Source organism: Pundamilia nyererei, unplaced genomic scaffold (assembly GCF_000239375.1).
Source record: "Pundamilia nyererei isolate P.nyererei 1_Seehausen unplaced genomic scaffold, PunNye1.0 scaffold00170, whole genome shotgun sequence".
Lineage (NCBI taxonomy): Eukaryota > Metazoa > Chordata > Actinopteri > Cichliformes > Cichlidae > Pundamilia > Pundamilia nyererei.
The window spans coordinates 137,718-160,639 of record NW_005187571.1 but is presented as its reverse complement, the minus strand read 5'-3'; the positions used below and the strand labels follow the sequence as shown (position 1 = coordinate 160,639).

Here is a 22,922-nt window from a genome sequence, read left to right as displayed (position 1 = left end):
ATCATTTAATCAAGATGTCCCAGAGCTCAGGCTGAAACCTTCAAATTACAATCTAATCAACAGCCATAATGATATTGTAACTGGTGGTTGGGCCTCAGGAGATAAAGCAGGTTATCCACCAACTGGACGCTAGCTTGATCCCCAGTTCCTCCAGTCCATATGCTGATGTGGCCCTGGGCAAGAAACTGAGCCCCAAATTGCCCCAATGCATCTGCTGGAGTCTCTGTGCGTGTGCTTGTGCATGTCTTTGCGTGCGTGCGCGCGCGCGCTTGCACGTGTGTGACTGTTACAAAAGCTCTTGAAGGCATGTGACAAAAAATGCAGTATAAGTGTGTGTGTGTGTGTCTTTCAGTGAAAAGTGCCTTGAGTGCTCAGTTAAGAGTATAACAGTTCCATTCTACCCCAAGTACCAGTCCTACTTGGGGTAAAAATTGCAATAAAATTTCTGATGAAATTTTAAAAAAGAAAAGAAAAAGAAAGGTGAACATTTTACTGACGCTTACATCCAGCAGAATTTATAAGTATAAGTAAATAAAAGGCATTTTCCATTCTTCTTTTCCAACAAGCTATTATAGTTAATGACACACTTCCTAATTTAAAATGTAAATCTACTGAAACAAGTTGGCACAAGCAGCAGCAGCAGCACTATAGCAGTGACACGACATTGTATTCAGTGACAGAGCAGAAGACAAATTTTAGCCCAAAATTAGCCTAGGTTGTGCTTTTCACTGGAAATTCAAAGCAAATAGCTAATAATAACAAACAAATACTAAAGTAATGTAACCTTATAACTCTTTAGGACCTGCACAAATATGTCACATGATAAAAAAATAAATGAAAACTGAAGTATTTTCTATACGTGGGATGAACCAGCTGTTTCAAAACCTGCTATTTCACCATGTAACAACATCAGTAATTTCCATCTACTGATTGCTTTTCCTGTCATATGAAGTGCAACTAGCAAGGCTCAGTGGAGTCATATGTTGACATTTGGGTCACACATCCACAGGTGTTAGCATCTCCTCTTTCATAATCTGGCTGAACTCAACGGTGTGTTTTTGCCTCAAGTGGTGAAAGAAGTTTGTTGTTGCCAGCTTTAGCAGAAACTGCTTTCTTGCATATTTTGCAAAGTACTGTGATATTTTAGAGGCGGTTGGAGTACCTCCCTTCATAGGTACTAAATTGTCACTGGAGGCTAAAAGGAAGCTCTTGCTCTCACGCATCCCTGGCTAGTCTCTTTGCGAGTACCAAGAAACATAGAAAATATATCGTAACATGATATCTTTATCTATTTTAAAAATTTGTACCACTGTTATTGCCGACAATATCAATGATATCGCACAGCCCTACCTGTGTTTCTGTAAAAGTAACCGCTGTTCAAGATTTATTAGATAAAAGTCCAATACAAAGAGTTGGACTTTGGCAGAGTAATGGTGATGCACCAACAAGAGTATAAATGTAGACAACACTGTTGCCCAGTACAGCAATGCTATTATAGAAAACATGTTGGCGGTGTGGAACAGCCATTACGACTTTCCCCCTTCATACGGGATATTTAATTATAACATTTCCCAGTTTTGACAAACTGTAGCAAAAGGACATGAGGATTTCAAACAGAGCAGTTAAAATCTCTTTGTTGTATACAGGCTACCCTGTGAACACCCGCTAATCAAATTTTAATAAAATTACAGTGCCTTTAATAGCTGATTCCTGGAGAAACAGCTAATCACTGTGGTAAAAACGGTCCTAATTACATATAATTTCCCCCACGTGTACATCTTTAACCAAACAGTGTGCTACTATGCTAAGCTTAAAAGACGTGTTAGCATACATCAAAGGAGGTGTCCCGCTATACTTACCTGCAGCTGCTGGCTCATCTTCATGGCATGCAGGCATGTCCGAAGGCGCCTGCTCTGCCTGACTCATCTCTCTGGGAAAATAAGTGACACAATTACCAACATGTCACACAGCAACGCAGATATGAAGTGTACTGAACTACAGCTAAACAGAGACTGCCTTAACTTGAAAATCCCACTGAAACTATTGAAAGTTATCTTGTTACTGACTGAAGTGTTTCCGTGCATGTTGAAGCACGTTTAGCTGTAATGCTGAATGTGATAAGTTGCTGTATTTTCAGTTTATGTCCTTAACATTATGAACAACAAAGTACATAGTGCAAAACTGCTCCACCACAGACACGTTGGTGTAAGTTTTGACGTCTGTGACAATGTTTTGAGCTTACTGAAAGCCTTTCTTCCAAATAAAATATGTATGTATGTAAGACAGCCTACAAAGAGAGCTTTAACTTACAACGTCAGTGTAAATAACTGGGCTGCTGGATGCACAATGTGTACAGAAAATAAAGGAGCTTGCTTTGGGCGTGCGCCGTATCCTTAAAACAAGGCGGACCTGTTCAGGTGTTTCTCACAGAGCAGGTTAAAAAAAAAAAAAAGCACAAAGAGATAAAAATATGAACTGTGTACACCTTCACTCCAAATCACTCCAATTATATTGTTGAATTCGTTAGTTAATTTGTGCACAACTATTTAAAGTATTTTCATGTCTGCACAAGCCTATTTCAGAACAGACGTTGGCCAAAACAACAAACATAATAAATAAAGGGCCATTTCAAAAACAGACCATTAAGAACTTATAAAAACCTGCTTAAAAGACATCTTCTTTAAATGGGTTGTAAACATAACGACGGATAACGGTTGAAAGCTGTCGTGGAAACAACTCTGTGTAGGGTTCAAACAGATCGAGCTCTACGTGCAAAATGCGACAGTAACTTCCAGTCAGTACTCGAAGAGTACGCTAACTTGTATTACTAACCTTTATAACCGTCATAGTTGTGTGACTTATACGCGGAGCCTGAACGTCACGCGCTGATTAATGTTATTTTGTAGAATCTTCTAGCTCAAACGTCACATCTCTCCCCAGGGAAACGCCACTTTCAGCAGCTTTCTCCCGCTAATAGTCGACAGTGCGTCGTCATTTCTAAACTAGCCGTCCCGTATAAAGTAAGGGTCTGCGGTGTTTTCGCTCGGGAGTTGTTTTAAGGAAATATGGCTGAGGTGTTTTCCTTTTCCTTTTTTTCTTTTCAAAAGTGACGCTCGTGCTTCTGCTGAAGTTTTCATGGCTGACTGTCATCAAACAAACTGAATCCCAAACAGCTAACCCAACACTTACCTTGCGCGAGCGTACAGCTAGCAAAGAGAGCGACCCACTTTTGGGGAAGGCTGTGTTCTTTAAAAAAATGACCACAGTTATTTCTAAAAGGACCAAAATCCTCAACAATGAAGCTGCTGATGGCGAAGCGGGCTTGTGTTGTCTGTCTGACTCTTTTTTTTTTGGAGGAGGAGGACCTCAGTCTCCACCCATAAAAAAACAGACTTACGCACTGTTTGCAGATGGATCCCCAGCTGCTTCTCCGTGTGAGAAAAACACACGGCTCACAAGTACTGGATCTAAAATTAGACTGTTCCTGTTTATAATTTTAGTCCACTTTTTGACATGTTTCCGAAATTAATTAGCATAATTTCATAATGCAGTGAGGCCCTTACGTTTAAGAACCTAAACAGTGTTTTCCGATTATATCTAAACGGTTAAGAAGTGTACAGGGGGTTGTTTTCACATTTTAAAAATGTTTTTATTTTGGATATGATTGGGAACACCGTATTTCGAAATATACATTTATATGTAGTAGAAACAATGGGTTTAAATAATACGCAGCCTCAAAACACAACCAGACTTTGGTGGGATGGGACACGGACATAAATACCTCGAGACCGCCTCCTCCCTTCGAGGCGGAAGTGACGTACATGTTTAGGTTTACCAGAGATCGTCTGTCTTAAATAGATGGTCACGTCTCACCTGAAAACAAATGCAACCTCTGTGCGTAAAGGCATAAAGGTGAAAGGTGGTATGAAATATGATAATAAGCTATTAATTTTAGAAATATACACATTAAAAACTTAGTATCAACCGAACTGAAGTGAATAAGGGTATAGGTCCTGTATTTTAAATCTTGTCACAGAGTTTGTGAAAGTTATCCAAACATTTATCACAACATTAAGATAAGAGTAGTCCAGGGGTAGGCAACTCCAGGCCTCGTGTGCCCTGCAGATTTTAGACATCACCCCGTTTCAACACACCTGAATCAAATGGTCATTCCCAGGCCTCTGGAGAATGTCAAGACATTTTGGGGAGGTAATTTAGCCATTTAAATCAGCTGTGTTGGATCAAGGACACATCTAAAACCTGCAGGACTCGAGGCCTGGAGTTGCCTACCCCTGGAGTAGTCTAATCCACACTCGGTCAAAAGTACACATACAGGCTTGCATATTCATAGACCTTCACTAATACTTGGTTAAGTCTCCTTTAGCAAGTTGCACCTTGACCAGATGCTTTTGGTAGCCATCAAAAAGCTTTGGTTACAGCTTCCGTTGGATATTTGTTCACTCTTCATTTCACGCTTGGTAGTTAATTGAAATTTGTTGGTTTGATACATGGACCTAACTTTCAGGTGTAGTCTGCACATTTTCAATAGAGTTATGGTTTGGAAAGGTTTGGAAAGATGTTTATAGCAGCTTAATGTTTGCCTGCATTTTCCACTCAGTTTTGATGTGTCTTTGTGATCATTGTCCATTTGAAACACCCAATTTTGTCCAAGTTTCAACTATCAAGCTGTTGATTTGAGGTAAACTTGAAGAATTTAAAGGGAGTTCTCCTTTATTATTCTGTCCATTTTCTGTAATCTACCAGTACCCCTGGTAGCAAAATAGCTGCAAACAACATGCTACCACCACTATGCTTGACAGCTGGTACAGACTTTGCAGATTTAAAAGCCTCACCTTTACTCCACTAAACATTCCTCTTGTCATTGTGGCCAAAGAGCTCAGATTTTTTCTTGTCTGACCATAAAACTTTTCTTCAGAGCATGGACAGCTGTAAATTTCAGTCAAGCTTGAAGATGTTGATTCTAGAGCAGGGGATTGTTTCTTGACTGACACAATCTTGTTCCATAGTGATGCAAAATTCACTTAATTGTGGGCAGAGGACATTGATGTTTCAGCAGTTTCCAGGTCATGGCAGGTTTGAGCCTCGGTGGCTGCTGGGTTGTTCCTAAACTTTTCCTGTCGTCTGAGGGTAACAGTTTGGCTCTTTTCCAGACATTACAAACAGATGACAGATCTGAATATCTTGTCCTGGCCTTGTCTTGCCATAACAAGATGTTTGATATGTTGATCTTGAATTAATGATCTTGTAATCTATTTAGAAATGGCTCCAAGAGACTTTCCCAACTTGTATAAATCTATAATTCTCCTTCTTAGATCTTAATTGAGTTCCTTGGACTTTCCCATTTTTCTGCGTATCGATCAATCCAATGAGTGCTGTCAAACACAGCCTTTCTATGTTGGCAAAGAGAAACTACTGTTGTAGTCAATCATGATAGTTTTTATATTTACAAAATGTTTAGTTTTGGTTCATTTTTTAAATTAATTTCTATTTTTTTTTTATTTCTTTTAACTATTACAGTACTATAATATAGGGGTTTAATCAGGGCCAATTTATTTATTTATTTTTGCTTGTGTCTTTACTGGTCTTGTCACATGTTTGTGAGCACAGGCTAAATAAAGGAAACATCTCTCTGTATGATATCAGCAAATCAAGCTACAGCCTCCAAAAAGATTACAAACACCTCTTTGAACATCCAAAATGTATCGCTGGGTGACTTTTAGACCTACTATTAATTTGAATAGGACTTTACCGGAAACGTGGTGTCACGTGACTCCTGTTTAGTTTCCCGCCTGTATTCGTACACAGTAATTTAGTACCCGGAAACGGCAGCAGAGTGACAGCTCGCTCTGTAAAAACTTCCCGTTCAGGCTGCGTGCAACCTCACTGTATGGCTTTGAGAAGAAGGAGACACCCTTAATACAGTTTAAACAGCTGTTTGTTTGGCTGCCGCAGCTGGAGGGCTACGCTTTAACATTTTACGGGAAGCTCGAAAGTTTTTGTTTATTTTTTTGGATGTAAAACATCACGAGTGGCTCAACAAAAGTCTGCAGTGTGTCGTCGTCGTCTGCTCGTCATTCAGAACCTCTGCCGTCTGGAAAGACACAGGTAGCTAATGACATGCAAATGAAATGAAAGCCCTCTTATAACCTTTCAGTGGCATTACTGTTAGTGCTACCACTGCACTTCCATCTTTTAATATCAATTCCCATGGTTTCCTGCAGAATGAAGCGAAATGACGTCAAATTGATTTTAGGGAAAGCTTTTTTTTTTTTTTTTTTTTTTACTAAATGGATCCACATACAGTTTCATGAAACGAGTCCATGGGCCCTTCAAGTGAATTAAAACCCCACATTTTCAGTGTGATCTGACGTAGTTTGCACTTATGCTAAGTCGAAGAAAGGGCTGATTTTCCTCTCTGAGAAAGTGGTAGGCCTATCTAGATGTCTGCTTCCAAAATGTGGAAAGTTTCACGCTAACATGTCTCCCCCATCATTTTAGTGACAGTGTAAAGATTTTCTGAGCTACAAGCATTCAAAATACATCGGGGTTTGTCCAGAAAAAGCAAATCAACACCTGTGACAGAGAAACCGAGCATTGGCACCCTGGATGTTATATGTGCCTTTGTTACAGGTCAACTGTTGTTGGTGTAAATCAGGCTCCCTTTCACAACTTTATTTGGTTCAAAATGCTGCTGTTCACCTTCTTAACAGAAAACATAAGATGCAACATATTCCTCTGATCTGGCCTCTCTTCAGTAGCTTCCCCTGCATCTTAGGATTGATTTTAAGATTTATTTTTTGCGTTGAACCCACCATATATTGCTTATCTCTTAACACCTTATGTGCCTCCAATCAGAATCAGAAAGGGTTTTATTGCCAAACGTTGAGCAGGTTTACAACATTAGGAAATTGCTGCGGTGCTTCAGTGCAAACATACTGTCATAAATTACGCTAAAATAGACATGAAAATGAAAATAAGAATAAGAATTAAAAGTGCTACGTAGATAGATATATACATGAGTGCAGGTGGTGATCAGTGCCAAACATGGAATGATGCAGTGAACACAGTGTAGGGTCATGTGTTAGTGGTGGGAACAGTCATGGTTATTGTTCATGAGTCCAACAGCAGAGGGGAAGAAACTGTTCTTATGGTGCGAATGGACCGGAGCCTCCTGCCTGAGGGGAGCCGGTCAAACAGACTGTGTCTAGGGTGTGAAGGGTCAGCTGAGATCAGAGTGCACGCCGCAGTGTCCTGGAGGTGTACAGGTCCTGCAGAGATGGGAGTCTGCAGCCAATCACCTTCTCAGCAGAGCGCACAACACGCTGCAGTCTCTGTTTGTCCCTGATAGTGGCTCCAGCGTACCACACGGTGATGGAGGAGGTGAGGATGGACTCAATGATTGCAGTGTAGAACTGCATCATCGTCCGTGTTGGCAGGTTGAATCTCTTCAGCTGCCTCAGGAAGTACATCCTCTGCTGGGCTTTCTTAATGACGGAGGTGATGGTGGGCTCCCACTTCAGGTCCTGGGTGATGGTGGTACCCAGGAAGCGGAATGAGTCCACAGAGGTGATGGGGGTGTCAGTCAGGATGATGGGGGGGAGTGGGGCTGTGTGCTTCCTGAAGTCCACAATATTCTCCACTGTCTTCTGGGCATTCAGCACCAGGTTGTTGTGGCTGCACCAGGACAACAGACGTTCAACCTCCCTCCTGTAGGCAGACTCATCCCCGTCTGAGATGACTCCAATAACGGTGGTGTCATCTGCAAACTTGATTTGCAAGGGCCCTAAGATCTGCTAACCAGCTATAAACACTAGCCTTAAGAACAGGGAGGAGAAGTTGAACTTTCTCAGCTATAGTCCCTAAATTGTTGAATAAGTTGCCCCCCACCTCATGTTAAACTGGCTCCCACCTTTAGTATGCCTTCAAACTCATGTTTATTCTTTGACTTTAAAGTCTGCGTGAAAGCTTAGATATTTAAGCTGATGTATTGTCTCTTGCATTTTTGTGTTAATTACTGATAAGTGTGGGCATGTGTGCGTGGTGCATCTTTCTTTATTGTGTAACTATCTGTTTCATTTGCAACACTGGTCAACTTTGTTATTTTAAATATGTTTCATAAACAAATTTGGATTAGAATTTTTCTGTTAAACGTTTAAAAACGTATTTCTGGGTCAATTTTCAAGGATCATATCATTTTTGACACCAGGCTCATCTTATACATCCATTTCCTGTGTTTCAAAAGTAAATATCTAATATAGTCATTTTAACACTTACAAGTATTTGGGCTTTGAAATAAAGAAAAAAAAACACACACACAGAAGGGTGTCTGGATCAGTGGATCCTTTGCATTCATGGACTAGGACAGGGGTGGGCAATTCCAGGCCTCAGCTGTGTTGGATTAAGGACACATCTAAAACCTGCAGGGACACCGGCCCTCGAGGCCTGGAGTTGCCCACCCCTGGACTAGGAGAACTTCCTCAGAATCTGAAGTTGTTGGATCATTGTGATATCACCAAACTATTCTATAAAACGCACAAACCTCAGTGTTTTCATAGCCATGAGTTAAAAATGTGACTGCCAGAAATGATTTTGACACGGAACAGATTCATGTATATCTAAATGTAGGGGAAAGTGATGCTCATATGACCCTTGACTGTTTACCCAAAGTGCTTTGTTTTTTTGTTTGTTTTCTCCAGTGAAATATTTAAAAAAAAACCAAAAAAAAAAACAACCCAGTAATGTTTGCACTTGGTGCAGGTGTTAGTCTGCACCCTAAAATTGTTTCAATGTATAAAACCACAGCAGATCCAAACCAGCCCACTGGTACAAACTATATCAGTTTGTACTGATGTAGCTTGGAGAATACAGAGGTTTGTAGTCAATACAATGCACTTACCACAGTGTAGCTGAAATTATCCCTATGTTGTTGGTGCCATATGCGTCCGCCTTTACTTGGGGGTCTAACATTTATCCACAATCACGGTTTCTTCATTCATTTTTATGGTTGGGCTTCTCTGTTATGGCAAGAATCTTGGTAATTTTTGTCACTGTTTTTGAATTGTTTTGTTTTTAATAATTAACCGAAGCCAAATTTCTAACTGAGAAAGAAAATTGGTGCTTGCACAGTCCTAGTTTGTGGTTAGTTTGTTGTTTACTAAAATGTTATGTGTAATGCTTGAGAAGTGCCAGCAGGTGACAGTGTACCCTCACTGTGTGTAACACAGCACTAACAGAGCCTCCACCATGTTTTACAGATGACTGTAGACACACAGTTGTACCTCTCTCTTTAGGTTCTTCAAACATATTGACGACAATTTTAATCAGAAATTTCAAATTTACATTAATCGTGCCGTAAGACCTGTTGCCACTGATTTTCAGTGCAGTTCGTGTGTAATTTGGCTACCTCAGCGTTTTCTCCCTGTTTCCCTTCCTTAAGAATAGATTCTAGACAGCTATCCTTTCTGAGAATATTTCTGTGAGACTTCAGTGAACAGTAGACGAATCAACTAAGGTGAGAGGTGTACATCTCAGGTCCTGTGTAAAGTCTTTGCTGGATTTTTCTTTTTCCCTATTTCTTAAAGACACAGCTTTCAGATGCTGTGTAACTGTTGTAGATCATGTTTATTCTAGCCACTTCTTCTCTGGTTCTTCACTTATCCGGTTTCCTGTTGTGACTCACCTTGTTGGAAAAAAAAATATATATATTTTATGTCTGTCAAATTGTGTTGTCTTTGGCATTTTCATAGATTCACCTTCAAGTGACCACACGTTGTTTTTCAAACATTTTTGGACATATTTCAAATTATTGAAATTATTATTTTTTTTCATATGGAGTGAAAATAATGTAGAATTAAACTGTTTAATTAGAAAGTGTTTCTTATTACTAAGCTTCACTATTGTGAAAATAATGTCATTTGAATTTTAAAGTGATGCAGTGACATTAAAGAGAATGTAGGTTGTTCGGTACAAGCTATAAGCTTGTATTGATAGCTCATTGGTTCTTAATTTAAGGCGAGTGCGTCTTCAGAGGAGCAGCAAGGCAAGAGTCATTATTCAGCCATCGACCTGCTGGGCAAATTTAGCTCTCCACCGCCCACCTTCCTCTCTACATGCAAACAATATAGCAGCACAAATTAGGACTTGCTGCTTTGTGTCAATTGAGAGTCCAACAAAGATGCTACATAGAGTGATATGTCATTAGTGAGCAGGTGGGGTGGGAGGACATATAGCTGCTGCCTCTCCAATTAAGTAATGAAGTGGTTTCTATGGAGACCAGGCTGCTGTGTCTGCATGGGGAGGGGGCAGAGTTCAGAGTCGGCAGTTGTCAACTCTGCTGCAAGTGGAGGGTTAAATGCCGGGGCTGCAGGGGGAAGCCCCTCATTAAACATACCTAAATTTAATCAAAGAGACACCTGAGCCTTTCTTTGAAGTTTCAGTTGCACCGCTCACAGAAAATGGATAAACTGCAGCACCATTACGATGATGTAATCATAAAAACATACCTAAGCAGCTTTAACATTATTGCACTGTGAATGTCAAAACTAAACACGAAACTAACACTCTTAATCCTGTTCCTTATGGAAATGTTTGCTGTTATTTTTAAAATATAAATTACTCTACTATTCCTTTGATTTATCTCTATTTGTGTTCCTTTTTAACACAGTATTTAGGTAGAACTTGTTTACCTACTGATCAGTAAATGTCGTGGGGATGCTGTTGCCTTTGTTCCCTTTATACAAACTTCTTGGTTGGCATTTGGCCTTTGCTCTCAGTCTCTTATATGTTAAAAGGATTATCAATCAGCCTAACTTTCTTTTAGGGGGGTTTCGTGGTGATCAGTGAGGTGTCCTCAAACCTAATTAGATGACTGTAACCCTCATATGAGCAGCTACAGGCCTGGTGGTCTGGTAGTGGGACTCTCTGGGCTCAGATTTTCAACTAGGGAGAGTGAGAACAAGCAGAGTGAAAGGCCAAGCAAAGAGAAGGGGGCACTCAAATCTGTTTTAAGCCTTTTGTCATTTATTCAGGGATTTATTTGTCATTAAAGAGTGATAACGGCATCTGTGGAACGTTTAGACTTTTCGCTAGATTTGGGGGGGGGGAATTAAAATCAACATTTAAGTCAAAGTCAGCGTGATGGTGGTGGTGGTGATGTCATAAAAAATGACTTTGTGGACCTTTTGTGGCAGAGTTGTTTCTGAAGTTTAGAGGTCAGAGTCATTTGCTCAACTTAAGATTCACTACAGCAGTTTGTGCAGCATCTCCAGATGTGATTCTGCTACAAGAGTTAATATCATGTTGTTGAGTTGAGTGCTGCAACACAACACGGTCTGTGCGAGATCTTAATAATTGGGCTGGTGATATATTGCCTGTACTCAGCAGTGTCTTTCTGAGAGGGGGCCAGACAAAGCCAAGACCCTCGGCCTCCTGCTGTTTTTAATAGTTCTTTAGGTAATGTGGGAGCTTCAGTCTTTTATGGAGGGAAAGAATGTGTCTAAAATATAAAGCAGGTTGATGAATGTGAACTTTAACATGTTCTTTATCACTAATGCATTATTTTAAGAGGGGAAAAAAGTTGCATTTTTTTTTTCTCAATTTTTATTGTTTATTTTTTGCTTCAAGCCTTTAAATGTTAAAGTAGTTTTAGCAAAGTAGTGTCCTGCAGAGGTGTCTCTTCTCCTCTCACCTCTGGAGGGTGATAAAGAGCTTCTGGAGGAGGGTGCATCGTATCTCCCTGCTGCTCCCATTGCTTTCTGAAATGGACTTGTTTTATGGGTTGTACATCTTTTGTTTTCTTGTTCACAACCTCTCTGTGGTCATTCCTCGTGGAAGTTCTTTGAAGGCCTAGAATAGCTTTGAGGAGAAGCCCCCTCCTCCCTTCCGTCCTCTTCTTCTCCTCTGCTACCTTTTATTGAATCCTGCTTCTGTATCATTTATCTCTGAACACCCCTACACCCACCCCTCACCCCTGTCTGCCCATTTGTGGGGGCTGTTAGGGGGCATCCTCTTTTCTCTCCCAGCTGGGTTTGTTGACACACAGTCAACCTACGCTTCTCTTTCACCTCTGCTCCCCCTCTTTTTAACTCTCACCCCCCACCTCGCAGCTCCTCTCTCTGCTTTGACTGAACAGTAAAGCTGCCACAGCTGTGGGTTGTATTGGCATAGCTGCTGGGGGGGTAAATATATTGCAGTCATTACCTTTTGTTCAAGAGTTGACAGTTTTAAAACATTTCAGCTTCTCAGTGTGTAGAGGAACTGAAGAGAAAAGGATGCCCCGATGATTTGAGTGTAACAGCTTTTTAAATATGGGAGGAGAAGGAAGGAAAATCAGAGAATACACATTCATAACTAATTAGCAGAAAAAGATGTGAATTGAAAGGAAAACGTGCATTGGGGAAAAAAAACAAGCTTATGAATTGCCTCTTTAAAAAAAATGTCCATTGTGCTATCAGTACACAGACAAATCTCATACAAATAAGACAGAGGGAAGAGATTTGAATTACAGCTCATGAACAGTCACTGAAGTTTAATTTGTGTATTGTTTTCGCCAACAGGTGTTGGAATGAACAGGTCCAGGTCCAGCTGGGATAAAAAGACCTCCCAAGCTTCAGTCACCAGGATAACCCGCAGCTCTCAGGCCAGGCACACCAACCACATAGAGCCCCCGGACTCCGGGCCGAGCCTGTATGGAAAACAAAGGAGGAAGCAAACTGATTCGGCATTGGCTCAGAACCTCAGTCAGATGAGTGTGAGTGGACAGGATGCTTTATTTACAGGGTAAGGACATGTAACAGTGATCCTGTATAAAGAAAACCACTTAACATCACACAAAAGTCCAGTACAGCAGTGTATTAATTAATAGGAAAATGTTCAGTGTCTTGGAGAACTTTTGGCTCTCTCAAGCCATTTTTCCACAGGAACATCAGGAAACATCAAGACAATGGCCCTCATTCACTAATATATACATAGAAATGTCACTATGCTATGAGCACTAAATAAAAATAATCAGGTTTTAAAAACATAATATGGTCAAGAAATTGGAATGCAAGTGTTGCAGCAGTGTGGCCTTAATATGCTTTAAAACTGAGGCATGATCATCATCATTATGTACAGAAGTGTTCATATCAAGTATTTTTGTCTAGCAGTGAAATGGTTGCCTATGAACTAATTATTATTTTTAAAGGTATGCTTCAGCCCACGCCCACCAAAATGACTTGATTCTTGGTTTCTTTACACTCAGTTTTAAATCCTTTTGTTTGATTCTGTGGGTTTTACTGTTGGTTAACATTTGGGAAACGTGACAGAGAGGAAATTATGAATATTTTGTCATTTAAAGATGTGTTAACATTCTGAGGCACGCTGGCCTTCTCAGACAGCTATAATTGTAATAAAATATTGATGGATGCTGGATTTGTGCTGAAGATCACAGATCTGTTTGAGATTCCTTTTGGTTGAGGTGCCTGTGGTCTTTGAGTAGAATATGCAGGATGTAGGACCATTGACTAGCTGTGAAGTCACTGCATTACTACTACATACTGCTCTATTCTTTGAGCCACCAGGTGAAAGATTTAACAGCCAGTGTTTGCATCACATGCACTTACTGAAGTTCAGCACTGTTTTATGAAACAAACATGACACACGGACTTCATGAGGAGTTTAGGACTCACAGTGCTGAAGAGAGTCCTTTCTGCAACAATGAGCGGAAACATAATGAATTTGGGGCAGATTACACCTCCTTGGCGGTATGGCCTGACTGATAACTGTCTAAAGTAATGTTGGTGTGGTCCATGTGACACGAGACTATAAAAAGAAATAATGAAAGCTGCAAAGTAAAGCACACACTGTCTTTTTCTCCAGTAAAGGAAAGGTTCCCAAAGCCAGCAGTGATTCTGTGCCGGCACCTCAGCCCTCTGCACCAAGATCTGATCAGACTGCTCCATCTTCGCCCGCTGTTAAGTCATCATCCCAGGGAGGCCTGGCATCTGTGGCTCGGCTGGTGAAGCTCGGCCGCTGTAAGAACGTAGTGGTGGTGGCTGGAGCAGGAATCAGCACAGCAAGTGGGATCCCAGACTTTAGGTTGGTGTCTAAAACCTCACCAATCTGCAGATTTTCACTGTGAAAGCTGTTTAGCAGCTCAACCTTCTTGTCCATAAGAAGAAATCCACCACTGGCTCACTTTTATCTGCATTACTTGAACCTCAGAAAATCAGTGTTTCAGAATGTACCAATTTTTCAGGACTCCAGGAACAGGTCTTTATGCAAACTTGGAAAAGTATAACATCCCATACCCAGAAGCCATTTTCAACATCGACTACTTCTCCAATGACCCGCAGCCGTTCTTCTCCTTGGCTAAGGCTCTGTATCCTGGCAGCCATCGTCCAAACTACATACACTACTTCATCCGCATGCTTCATCACAAAGGCCTCCTGCTCCGATTGTACACCCAGAACATCGACGGACTGGAGAAATGTGAGTGAGAAACAGTTGGGCTACAGCATCAGTGTTGTTTTGAAGCTGCCCAGTGGTTTGTGCATTGACTTAAGCTCGAGATGCCTCATTACCATTAATGTGACTTTTTGAAAAACCCAGCTACAGGATTGGAAGATTTAGCTGCCTTTTTTTATTGAAGCATCTGCCAGTAGGGATGAATTGTAAAGGGTTGTTGTTTGACAATTTAAGAATAGGGTGTCTTTGAAGGGGCTCCCTGTCCACTGCTGTTTGGCAGCTTTCATTTTTCAGTGTACTTCGCTATCTGTGAGTTCTTCAGTGCATTAGTCAGAGGAAGATGTGTAATTTAATTTACCTTTTTGGGGGGGATTTGCCAATGTAGCGGCTATCTCGGGTTTTACAAAGTGGCTGCAGCTAAAAAAAAATTTGAGTTTAGCTAAATCTACTTTTTCAAGGCCAAGGAATCCAGTGCAGGAAAAACAGGTTTCCCCCGTACAGCAAGTGATGTTATCTGTGCTCTGTGGATGATTTTATATAAGCGATCGAAGAAACGCCATCAACACTGGCTTTCTCTTTACAAGCAGCGTATCAACATTAAGACAACCCTCAACTGCAATGGCATCTTTTCTGTAGCTGAATGCAGAAGAAGGTGAGAACTCAGTCCGTCACTGCTCTAAAGCAGCACATTTTGAGAGTTCATATTCAAACAAAGGTACTGGTGACAGCTGCTCTGCAGGACCCAAAGCTGGCTGCCTGTTCTCCGTTCTCCTGTGTCATAGTCGGTTCAAGCTAATTTGTTGCTGTTATTGAATTCCTTGGCCTAAAAGTATATTTAGCAGTTAAAATCAATGTTATAATTAGTTTCTTTTTTTGTTTTTTAAAGAAGTTTAGAAGCAGAAATCCACAGAGACATCTGGGCAAAATGCAACACTGTGCTTAAAAAAAAAAAACAGCTTTTAGATATCCCCCTAAAAACCCACCAAAAATACAATTAATTAACAATAATTATAAACCCTCACTATGTGGAATATCTTGTTATGTAAAAGATTTCAGTCAGCACGCCTGATGTTAAGATTTGTCTTGAGGGAGCTAGAGTAAGATTTTTTTATTCCCCCTCATTATTGTCTGACTTTAATAAAAGTCAAATAGGACAAACTCAGATTGTTTGCATTAATGCTCCTGTTTCGCTCCTAATGTGATCATATTTGAAAACCTTCAGTGTGTGGCATCCCTGATGAAAAACTCGTAGAAGCTCATGGAAGTTTTGCCACTGCTTCGTGTCACCTGTGCTACACTCCTTACCCCGCTGAGGAGGCCAAGGTTCGTATGCCTCTTTATATTATATATGAATCCCATGCGCTTGATGCCACGTTAATCTTTCCTGCGTGTTTTTTGTCTAACAGCGGGCGATAATGAATGACAACGTCCCCATATGCACATTTTGTGCCGCAACGGTCAAACCGGATGTTGTGTTTTTCGGTGAGGACCTTCCTCAGAAGTATTTCCTGCACACTAAAGATTTTCCAAAAGCTGACCTGCTCATCATTATGGGCACGTCTTTGCAGGTAAACATTAAAATTTAATATGATATCATAGTAAAAACAGGTTGTTTGTGTAAAGGCACATTCCATTAAATGTTAAATAAAATGTTTCAGATTGAGCCATTTGCCAGCTTGGTGAACACGGTGCGCTCCACTGTGCCACGTCTCCTCCTGAACCGACATGCTGTGGGTCCCTTTGAGAAGGTCCCGCTCCGGCGAGGGGACCACATGGAGCTAGGAAACCTGGAGGATACTGTGCGGAAGTTTGCCGAAATGCTCGGCTGGAACAACGAGATCGAAGAGCTGATGAGGAACCAGGAAACACTGGTGGGTTCTAAAAGCTCTCACAGGTCATACATGTCTCAGTTAAAAAGGAAAAAAGCTGCAGAATGATTGTTACGCCGTCCTGTGGCACTCAGTGGTTTTCATTTCTTTCTGCAGACCATCCCAGCGTTGGTAAGCAGTCCGCCATCACAGACATGTCCGATCAGAGCAACAGCAGAGCCTCAAGGCAGGACGGAGACATCCAGGTCCATACCAGGAGCTCAGAGAGCAGCAGGCAGCGGTGGCGAGGAGACAGATTCTGAGACAGACAGCAAGAGCTCTGCATCGTCCACCCTAAGCAACTAAATATTACGACACTTGAGGGATTTTGAAGTTTCCACTATCCATAGTTCACATGGCAGACTGTTCTGTTAACTGTAACCTCTAATCAGATTAGAGTCTTACCTCTTCATCTAAGAGCCAGTATGTGATGTTTGTATCATGGTTATATGAACGCGTCAAAAGGTTAATCAAGTTCAAACAGCATCCATCAAGAACACTAGTAGACATTCGAGCCTTGTATCAAAAATATTAATTTTAAGGTGTTTTAAGTCAGTGTAATGTGTTAATGTTTTATAATCAGTATAACACTGTCTTTGAGAGCGTATTTAATAAAAGTATTGTGTAATTTGCACTTTGTCCAAAAAAAAAGACATTTATTCTTCAGTCTATTAACTTTTGTGGAAATGATATGATGCCATTTCATAAATGCTTTCCACTTAGAAAAACACGAACAGAAAACTTGAATGTGGTGGAATAATTGTTTACAGCTGAGCACAAAACAAATCTACAGCGATGCGGGGAAAAATACAGACATGAGAAACCCAGCAAATGATAACCAACTTTGGCAAATCGAAAAGAGTAAAGTCAACTTGCACAAATTTGATTAACAATGAGAAACGCTGATTTAAGTAATGTAACAAGCAGTTAAATTATGTGTATAACCGGCCAAGCATGTGAGATCTGCATAGAATTAAATTATACCAAGACACAGAAAATATATTACTTTGTTTATATAAAGTCACACATTTAGTGTCAAATAAACAACATTTTCATAGGTTTCTTTTTTTTGATTCAACATCATGCAGATGACAAAAGGAACAGAGATTAGAAAACAATCATTGTAGTTCACACATTTCATTGTCAAGAGCCCGAACAGGCAAAAACCACCATCGACCTGTGGAGAATGCTGCATTGCCTCAAGTCTTAAATTTAATGAAACTTGTTTTCTTTTCTCCATAACGTCATCGAGTACCAGAGAGAAAAAAGTGAACTACCACTAACATTTGTCTTTTGTCCATGGTAAAAACTGATTACACAAAGTGAGCTGCAGGTTTAAACCGTCCACAAACACATCAGTCCTGTGCTCCAGCAGTACCAGCAGCTTTACCGCTAACAGTGTTTACTATGATTCGTGTTAAAATTGTGCACCTTCTAGTCATATATTTTTTATATGTATATATTTTTAAAAAAGAGAAGTGAAGGAATGTTTATTCACACCCAAAACTACACTTTAAACAAAACAGTGTTTCCAGCAAGAAGCAAAACTCAGCAGAAAGTATATTCTTTCCCCACAGGGAGCACTAAAGCAAAAGATGCAGCAGTAACTGTGAACTCCTCCTCGGCAGTCTTCCTGCCACGCACGACTCCGCTTCAGCGCGAGACAGCCTCTGGAGCCTGCTGTGAAATGTTTAGCTGCGTTCTACTTCAGGACTGGTTTGATTTCATTTATTACAGCAAGTGCCTGTCCTATTTGAAAAAAAAAAAAAAAGAGGCTAAGATTTTGCTAAGAGTCCAGTCCATGATTGCAAAATAACACTTTATTTGCATTTAAGTGGCCGTCAGTCAATATCACTAAGAAAAACCAAAGAGGAGCTGATTGCCCTGCAAAGCGCAATAAAAGCCTGATATAAATTTACACATAAATATTTTATTTTTCACCATCACCATTTGTTCAGCTTTCTGTTAATCACTACCACTTGTCCCAGTTACAGCCCCCGAGGTGATAAATGGGACTTTCCCATCCAGCACCTGAAGTTTTTGGACACAGCTCTACACTCAGCAGCAGCTCATTCAGGATGGAGGCACAAATTCAAGCCCAGCTACAGAACCCACCTTCAATAATCACAGCTCGAGATTTGTTGGGGGTGGGGCCCATCGGGCTTAGTCTGGAAAACGTGGCTGAGATATTCAGCAGCACTAGTCCGAGTCTGAGTCCGAGTTTTCCTCAGGTGGACTGCAGAGAGTTTCTTCCAAAGGTGCCAACGTCCCGTCGGGTTTGACGCCCATCGGTCGAATCACGTGCTGCCTGCGGACACAAAGAAGTAGATATCAGATATGACGTGCTGGATGGATGCTAAAGGAAAGCTGGAAGAACATTTTTCTTTTTAAAAAAGGGCTTTTCAATTGCATGCGTCTGCACGTTCTGCATACACAACTCAAGGACCCTCACTCAACAACTCCCTCCCCTCCTTTCATGGACACTCGCCCCTGTCTGGCCATCCTCCCTCCCCTCCTTTGCAGTGGCAGTTTAATTACAGGATCAGTACTCAGCCTAATCTCCTCAAAGCCACGGCTGCCCCTTCACCCTAATCCAATTATACCTGCACCGTGTGTCACCACTCCCTCCGAGATGATTTATCAGAGAATTATCGGTCAAAAGATTTGACAGACTCAAACACAAATGGCCATGTAATTCCTTCTGATTCCTAGAATTAAATATCATTTAATTCTTAAAGGTTAAAGTTCTTTAAAGAGAACCAGAATCTCGTGACCCGGTATCACTGGCTCATTTACAATACAGACCAGCGTGACAAAACAAACAAAAACATGTGCCATCATCTCTTCCAATTAGAGAGGGCGAAAAATGTCTTCCTTCCTCCTCGGGAGTGACAGAGGGCTGGGCGGAGGGAGTCTGGCAGGTGTAAGGGGTGGGGTGGGGGTGCAGAGTATGTGCTAATTGGAGCACCAGTTAAACAGTTAGAGGGGCACATTCTTGCAAGGACCTGACCGATCTCCTTAGAGTCGGCATCAAGGGACCACCTCTCCTTCATTGCAGAGGAAGAGAAGAAAGGGGATGCGGCCTCGGAAAGGAATCTTCCTCTTCTGGGTGCACGTGCCTCATTACAGCTCAACGCCCTCTTTTGGCTCAACAAAGGCGAGGACGGCTTTCTTATGCCTGCGCATTTATCCACCTATGTCTCTTGATCCACGTTCCACCCGAATAGCTTTGTCTAGCTGTGCCTCTGTCTCAGTCCACTCCTTGTCTGACCACCGGCTTGCTTGTCAAATAAAAAGAAGAATAAAGTCAGGACGTGTGTTATTAAAAACCCGAATAAAGGAACAGGGAAACGACAAGTCGACTGTGTGAGCCAATTAGGTGATAATTAAGGAGCGGAGGTAATGATGCCGCTGGTGCGTTGTGGCAGCAGCTCCCCCATTTACACCGGCTGAATGACGCGGCGTGCACAAAGTCCAGTCCTAATTGAAGCTACATCTAAAAGGCAAGAGATTCTTCCAACGATGACTCGGTTGGCAGGGAGCGGGCTCAGTGTTACTTTTGTGCAGGCGCTGTGCAAACTAACGTTGGCCTCTGCGCTCGCTGAGGAAAGGTCAACACAAACACAGCACGACCCTTTGCTCGGGAAACTGTGTATTTATATTTTGAGCAGGCGTGGTAAAAGAAAAAAAAATATTTCGACAAGACTTCTGAGGCATCTATCATACTGAATTTTCCATTTTACACAGACTTTTTTTTTTAAACACATTCATGCATCCAAAGCTAATCTAAAATATGAAAAAGCAAATTCCCAGACAGCAGATTGCTTTATATATTTGCACTTTGTGGCAGAGCATGAAATGACCTCTAAACCTTTTTCAGTCCATCAGAAACTGCGGTGAAGTCAGAACACACACAGCTGTTTTCGGTCCAAAAACTTTGCAACTGAAAATCCTCTGGTACTTTTCTAAGTGTTGTAAACAGCACATTGTAGATTTTGAAGCATGCCTCACTACTAGTTAGCGAGCTCTCTAGTTTATTACCTTGACAACTTGTCGAACATGTTGGCCAGCTTCTCGGCTTCGTACTCCTTCTGCTCCTCGGTCATCTCTTCGACGGGGTTCGGGATCGGCTCCTCGACGTGACCGGTGATGGGGTTGATGCTGAAAAAGAGAAATAGATGAGAACGCTGAATGTATAGCTGCAAAGTGAATTCAACTAATGGCAGCTATTTGTTATATCTGGGATTAAATTACTGGAGTTTGTCCCACGAGAATAAAAGGAAATAATTTCTTTTTTAAAAGAGAGAGAGGATCAGCATCAGCTACTAGACCAGCAGTTTTTGAATCGGTGCAGCACAAATGTAGTACACACAACAGTTAAATATGTGACACCTTATTGTAATCCCAGTGTGGAGGACTCACAAAGGTTTGGCAGATTTGTATTCTTCTGTGTCTGAGTCCTGATCGTCAGAGTACTGAGTCTCTCCTCTCCCTCCTCCAAGAAGTCCTCGAGCCGCAAGAAGTCCTGCTGCGTTTCCGTACCCCGTGTACTTCAACAGGTTGTCCACTGCAAGACAACACATTTACTAAAAGGTGGTATTGCTACACATAAATCCTGATGTGTTAAGGTAATTATTCTCATAAACTGCACTCAACCGAAAAGGCCACATTTTTCGTCCCCTTCTTCTCCATTTTAAATCACTCACCGCTTTCTTTGCAGAGGACGAACAGGAACTCTGCAGCTGTCTGCTTCACGCCCATGTCCACATGTGTCATGAGGCGAACCAGCTTGTTTCTGATGGTGGTGCCAATCTCTGGCCTGCTCTTCACATCTTTCAGTGGGGGAAGTACCTTAAAAAAAAAAAAAGATATAAGGCTTAATAGTGCATCAATATTTCTATTTTAACACGCCTCTAAAGCTGAGCCCACAAACCGTGATTACCTGAGCTTTGATATATCTGCGAATCTCCCTGTGGTGTCTGGATCCTTCAGTCAAAAGGCTGAGTACTGGAGTCAAACCCTCTTTGTAATTGGACCCCTGCTTGGAGTGACAGACCACAAAAACTTCACTGTCTCCACAAACTCAGGGGCTGGATAGATATCCTTAACACACAAGCACGCAGCTAATAGAAATAAGATGACGGAGACACTGAATAACAGAGGAGAACCTGAGGGACATGACCTTTATTCAGGCTTTCTTCTCCTTCTAATCATAAATAAAAACAAAAACATCCGGGTGGAGTTAGAACACCTTTATGGATGCTAAACCGTTATTCTCGCGTCATCGTCATCGTGACAGAAGTTGAATTTTACCTTGTCGATTCTTTTCTCCATGAAGTCCAGCAACACCTCGATCGCGTCCATGTTTTTTCCGGCATATTTCTCCTGCCCTCCCTGCACGGGGACGTCAATTAAAACATCCAGATAGGACACGGGCAGGTTGTTCAGCAGGTTCACGGCATGGCTGCAAACAGTTAAAAACATTTTTTTTTTTTTTAATTATCCAGAGGTTTTAGGGTATTTGGAGAATAAAATCGAAATACAAAAAGGTTAAAACACTTTTGAAAAGACATACCAGGTTTTGCTCAGGATTCACCACAATTCACAGGTGCAAAGCACAGAAAGAAAGTGACATGTTTTCTTCTCACTCATTGGCTGTATTAAATAACAACATCTGGGACAGGTCACTGTAGTTCACTACCAAATGAATGTGTCAGAGTTCGGGAGCATTAGGACGACATGCTCAGCAGAAACCATGAAAATATGTGAGTGCACCCGCATGTCATGGCACTGTTAACCCACAGGACCCCTTCCGTCCTAATCCCCACCAATGAAATCATCGCAGTCTAATGATATATAAGTGAAATGCATAGCAATGCAATAGTTCAACCTTTCCTATCATTTGGTACTTTCTAAAGTTCTTTCTTCTTAAACGTGTGAATCTTATGTCACGACTTTCAGATTGGGCTTAAACATTTCCTTTTTGACAAAGCTTCTAGTGAGGGCTGGTTCAGATGAGTATGAACCCTCTGCTAGTTAAATGGGAATAGACCTAGGCAGCCGGAAGCTTCCCATGATGCATTTCATCTTCTCACACCTCTTTGCACTCTGTTTATACACCACTCTGCATTTAATCGTTAGTTATTATATCTCGCTCTCTTCCACAGTCTGTTTTTTGTCCTCTCTTCGTCCCTTCACCCAAACGGTCACAGCAGATGCCTGCACCTCCCTGAGCCTGGTTCTGCCAACGGTTTCTTCCTGTTAAAAGGAAGTTTTTTCTTCCCACTGTCGCCAAGTGATTGGGGTATTCTCTCTACTATTGTGGCATCTTTACCTTACAATATAGAGCAGCTGTTGTGATTTGGCACGATATAAATAAAGTTGATTTGAATTGAATTGGAGTAAACTGTCTTTGCCAATTTGTTGAAACTGAATATTGTTCAGTGCATCAGGAGCAAGCGATTGGCGAGATTGTAAGTCGTCTCCAGAAAGGTTATGCTGGTAAAATGGAACAGCAAAAATGATAATTTGGTTGAAGCATCGTTTAGTGATCTTTGTAATCAAGTTTCACTCAAATCTGACCTATAC

At 41.3% G+C, this 22,922-nt stretch overlaps 3 protein-coding genes across 4 annotated transcripts in view; 1 reads left to right on the top strand and 2 right to left on the bottom strand.

Moving 5' to 3' along the window:
* tmem263 (transmembrane protein 263) overlaps positions 1-3,809 on the bottom strand; it is a 6,812-nt gene extending 3,003 nt beyond the window's left edge. The window contains exons 1-2 of the mRNA XM_005745923.1: positions 3,782-3,809; positions 1,860-1,930 (exon numbers count right to left, since the gene is read on the bottom strand). Coding sequence (XP_005745980.1) covers positions 1,860-1,926 — 67 coding nt within the window. The 5' untranslated portion in view covers positions 1,927-1,930; positions 3,782-3,809. The remainder of the gene's footprint in view (positions 1-1,859; positions 1,931-3,781) is intronic.
* Positions 3,810-5,844: 2,035 nt separating this feature from the next.
* On the top strand, positions 5,845-17,014 carry LOC102206617 (NAD-dependent protein deacetylase sirtuin-3). The gene is made up of 8 exons (XM_005745922.1): positions 5,845-6,126; positions 12,576-12,798; positions 13,879-14,097; positions 14,258-14,490; positions 15,689-15,789; positions 15,873-16,034; positions 16,125-16,337; positions 16,452-17,014. The coding sequence occupies exons 2-8, from the start codon at positions 12,584-12,586 to the stop codon at positions 16,638-16,640; spliced, it is 1,332 nt and encodes a 443-aa protein (XP_005745979.1). The 5' UTR covers positions 5,845-6,126; positions 12,576-12,583; the 3' UTR covers positions 16,641-17,014.
* Positions 17,015-17,331: 317 nt separating this feature from the next.
* ric8b (RIC8 guanine nucleotide exchange factor B) overlaps positions 17,332-22,922 on the bottom strand; it is a 10,396-nt gene continuing 4,805 nt past the window's right edge. Inside the window, exons 5-10 of one of the 2 annotated variants that reach the window (XM_005745920.1) lie at positions 21,648-21,798; positions 21,277-21,375; positions 21,041-21,185; positions 20,757-20,901; positions 20,376-20,495; positions 17,332-18,642 (exon numbers count right to left, since the gene is read on the bottom strand). In XM_005745920.1, coding sequence (XP_005745977.1) covers positions 18,534-18,642; positions 20,376-20,495; positions 20,757-20,901; positions 21,041-21,185; positions 21,277-21,375; positions 21,648-21,798 — 769 coding nt within the window. In that variant the 3' untranslated portion in view covers positions 17,332-18,533. The remainder of the gene's footprint in view (positions 18,643-20,375; positions 20,496-20,756; positions 20,902-21,040; positions 21,186-21,276; positions 21,376-21,647; positions 21,799-22,922) is intronic. The other variant, XM_005745921.1, reaches the window with a different exon arrangement.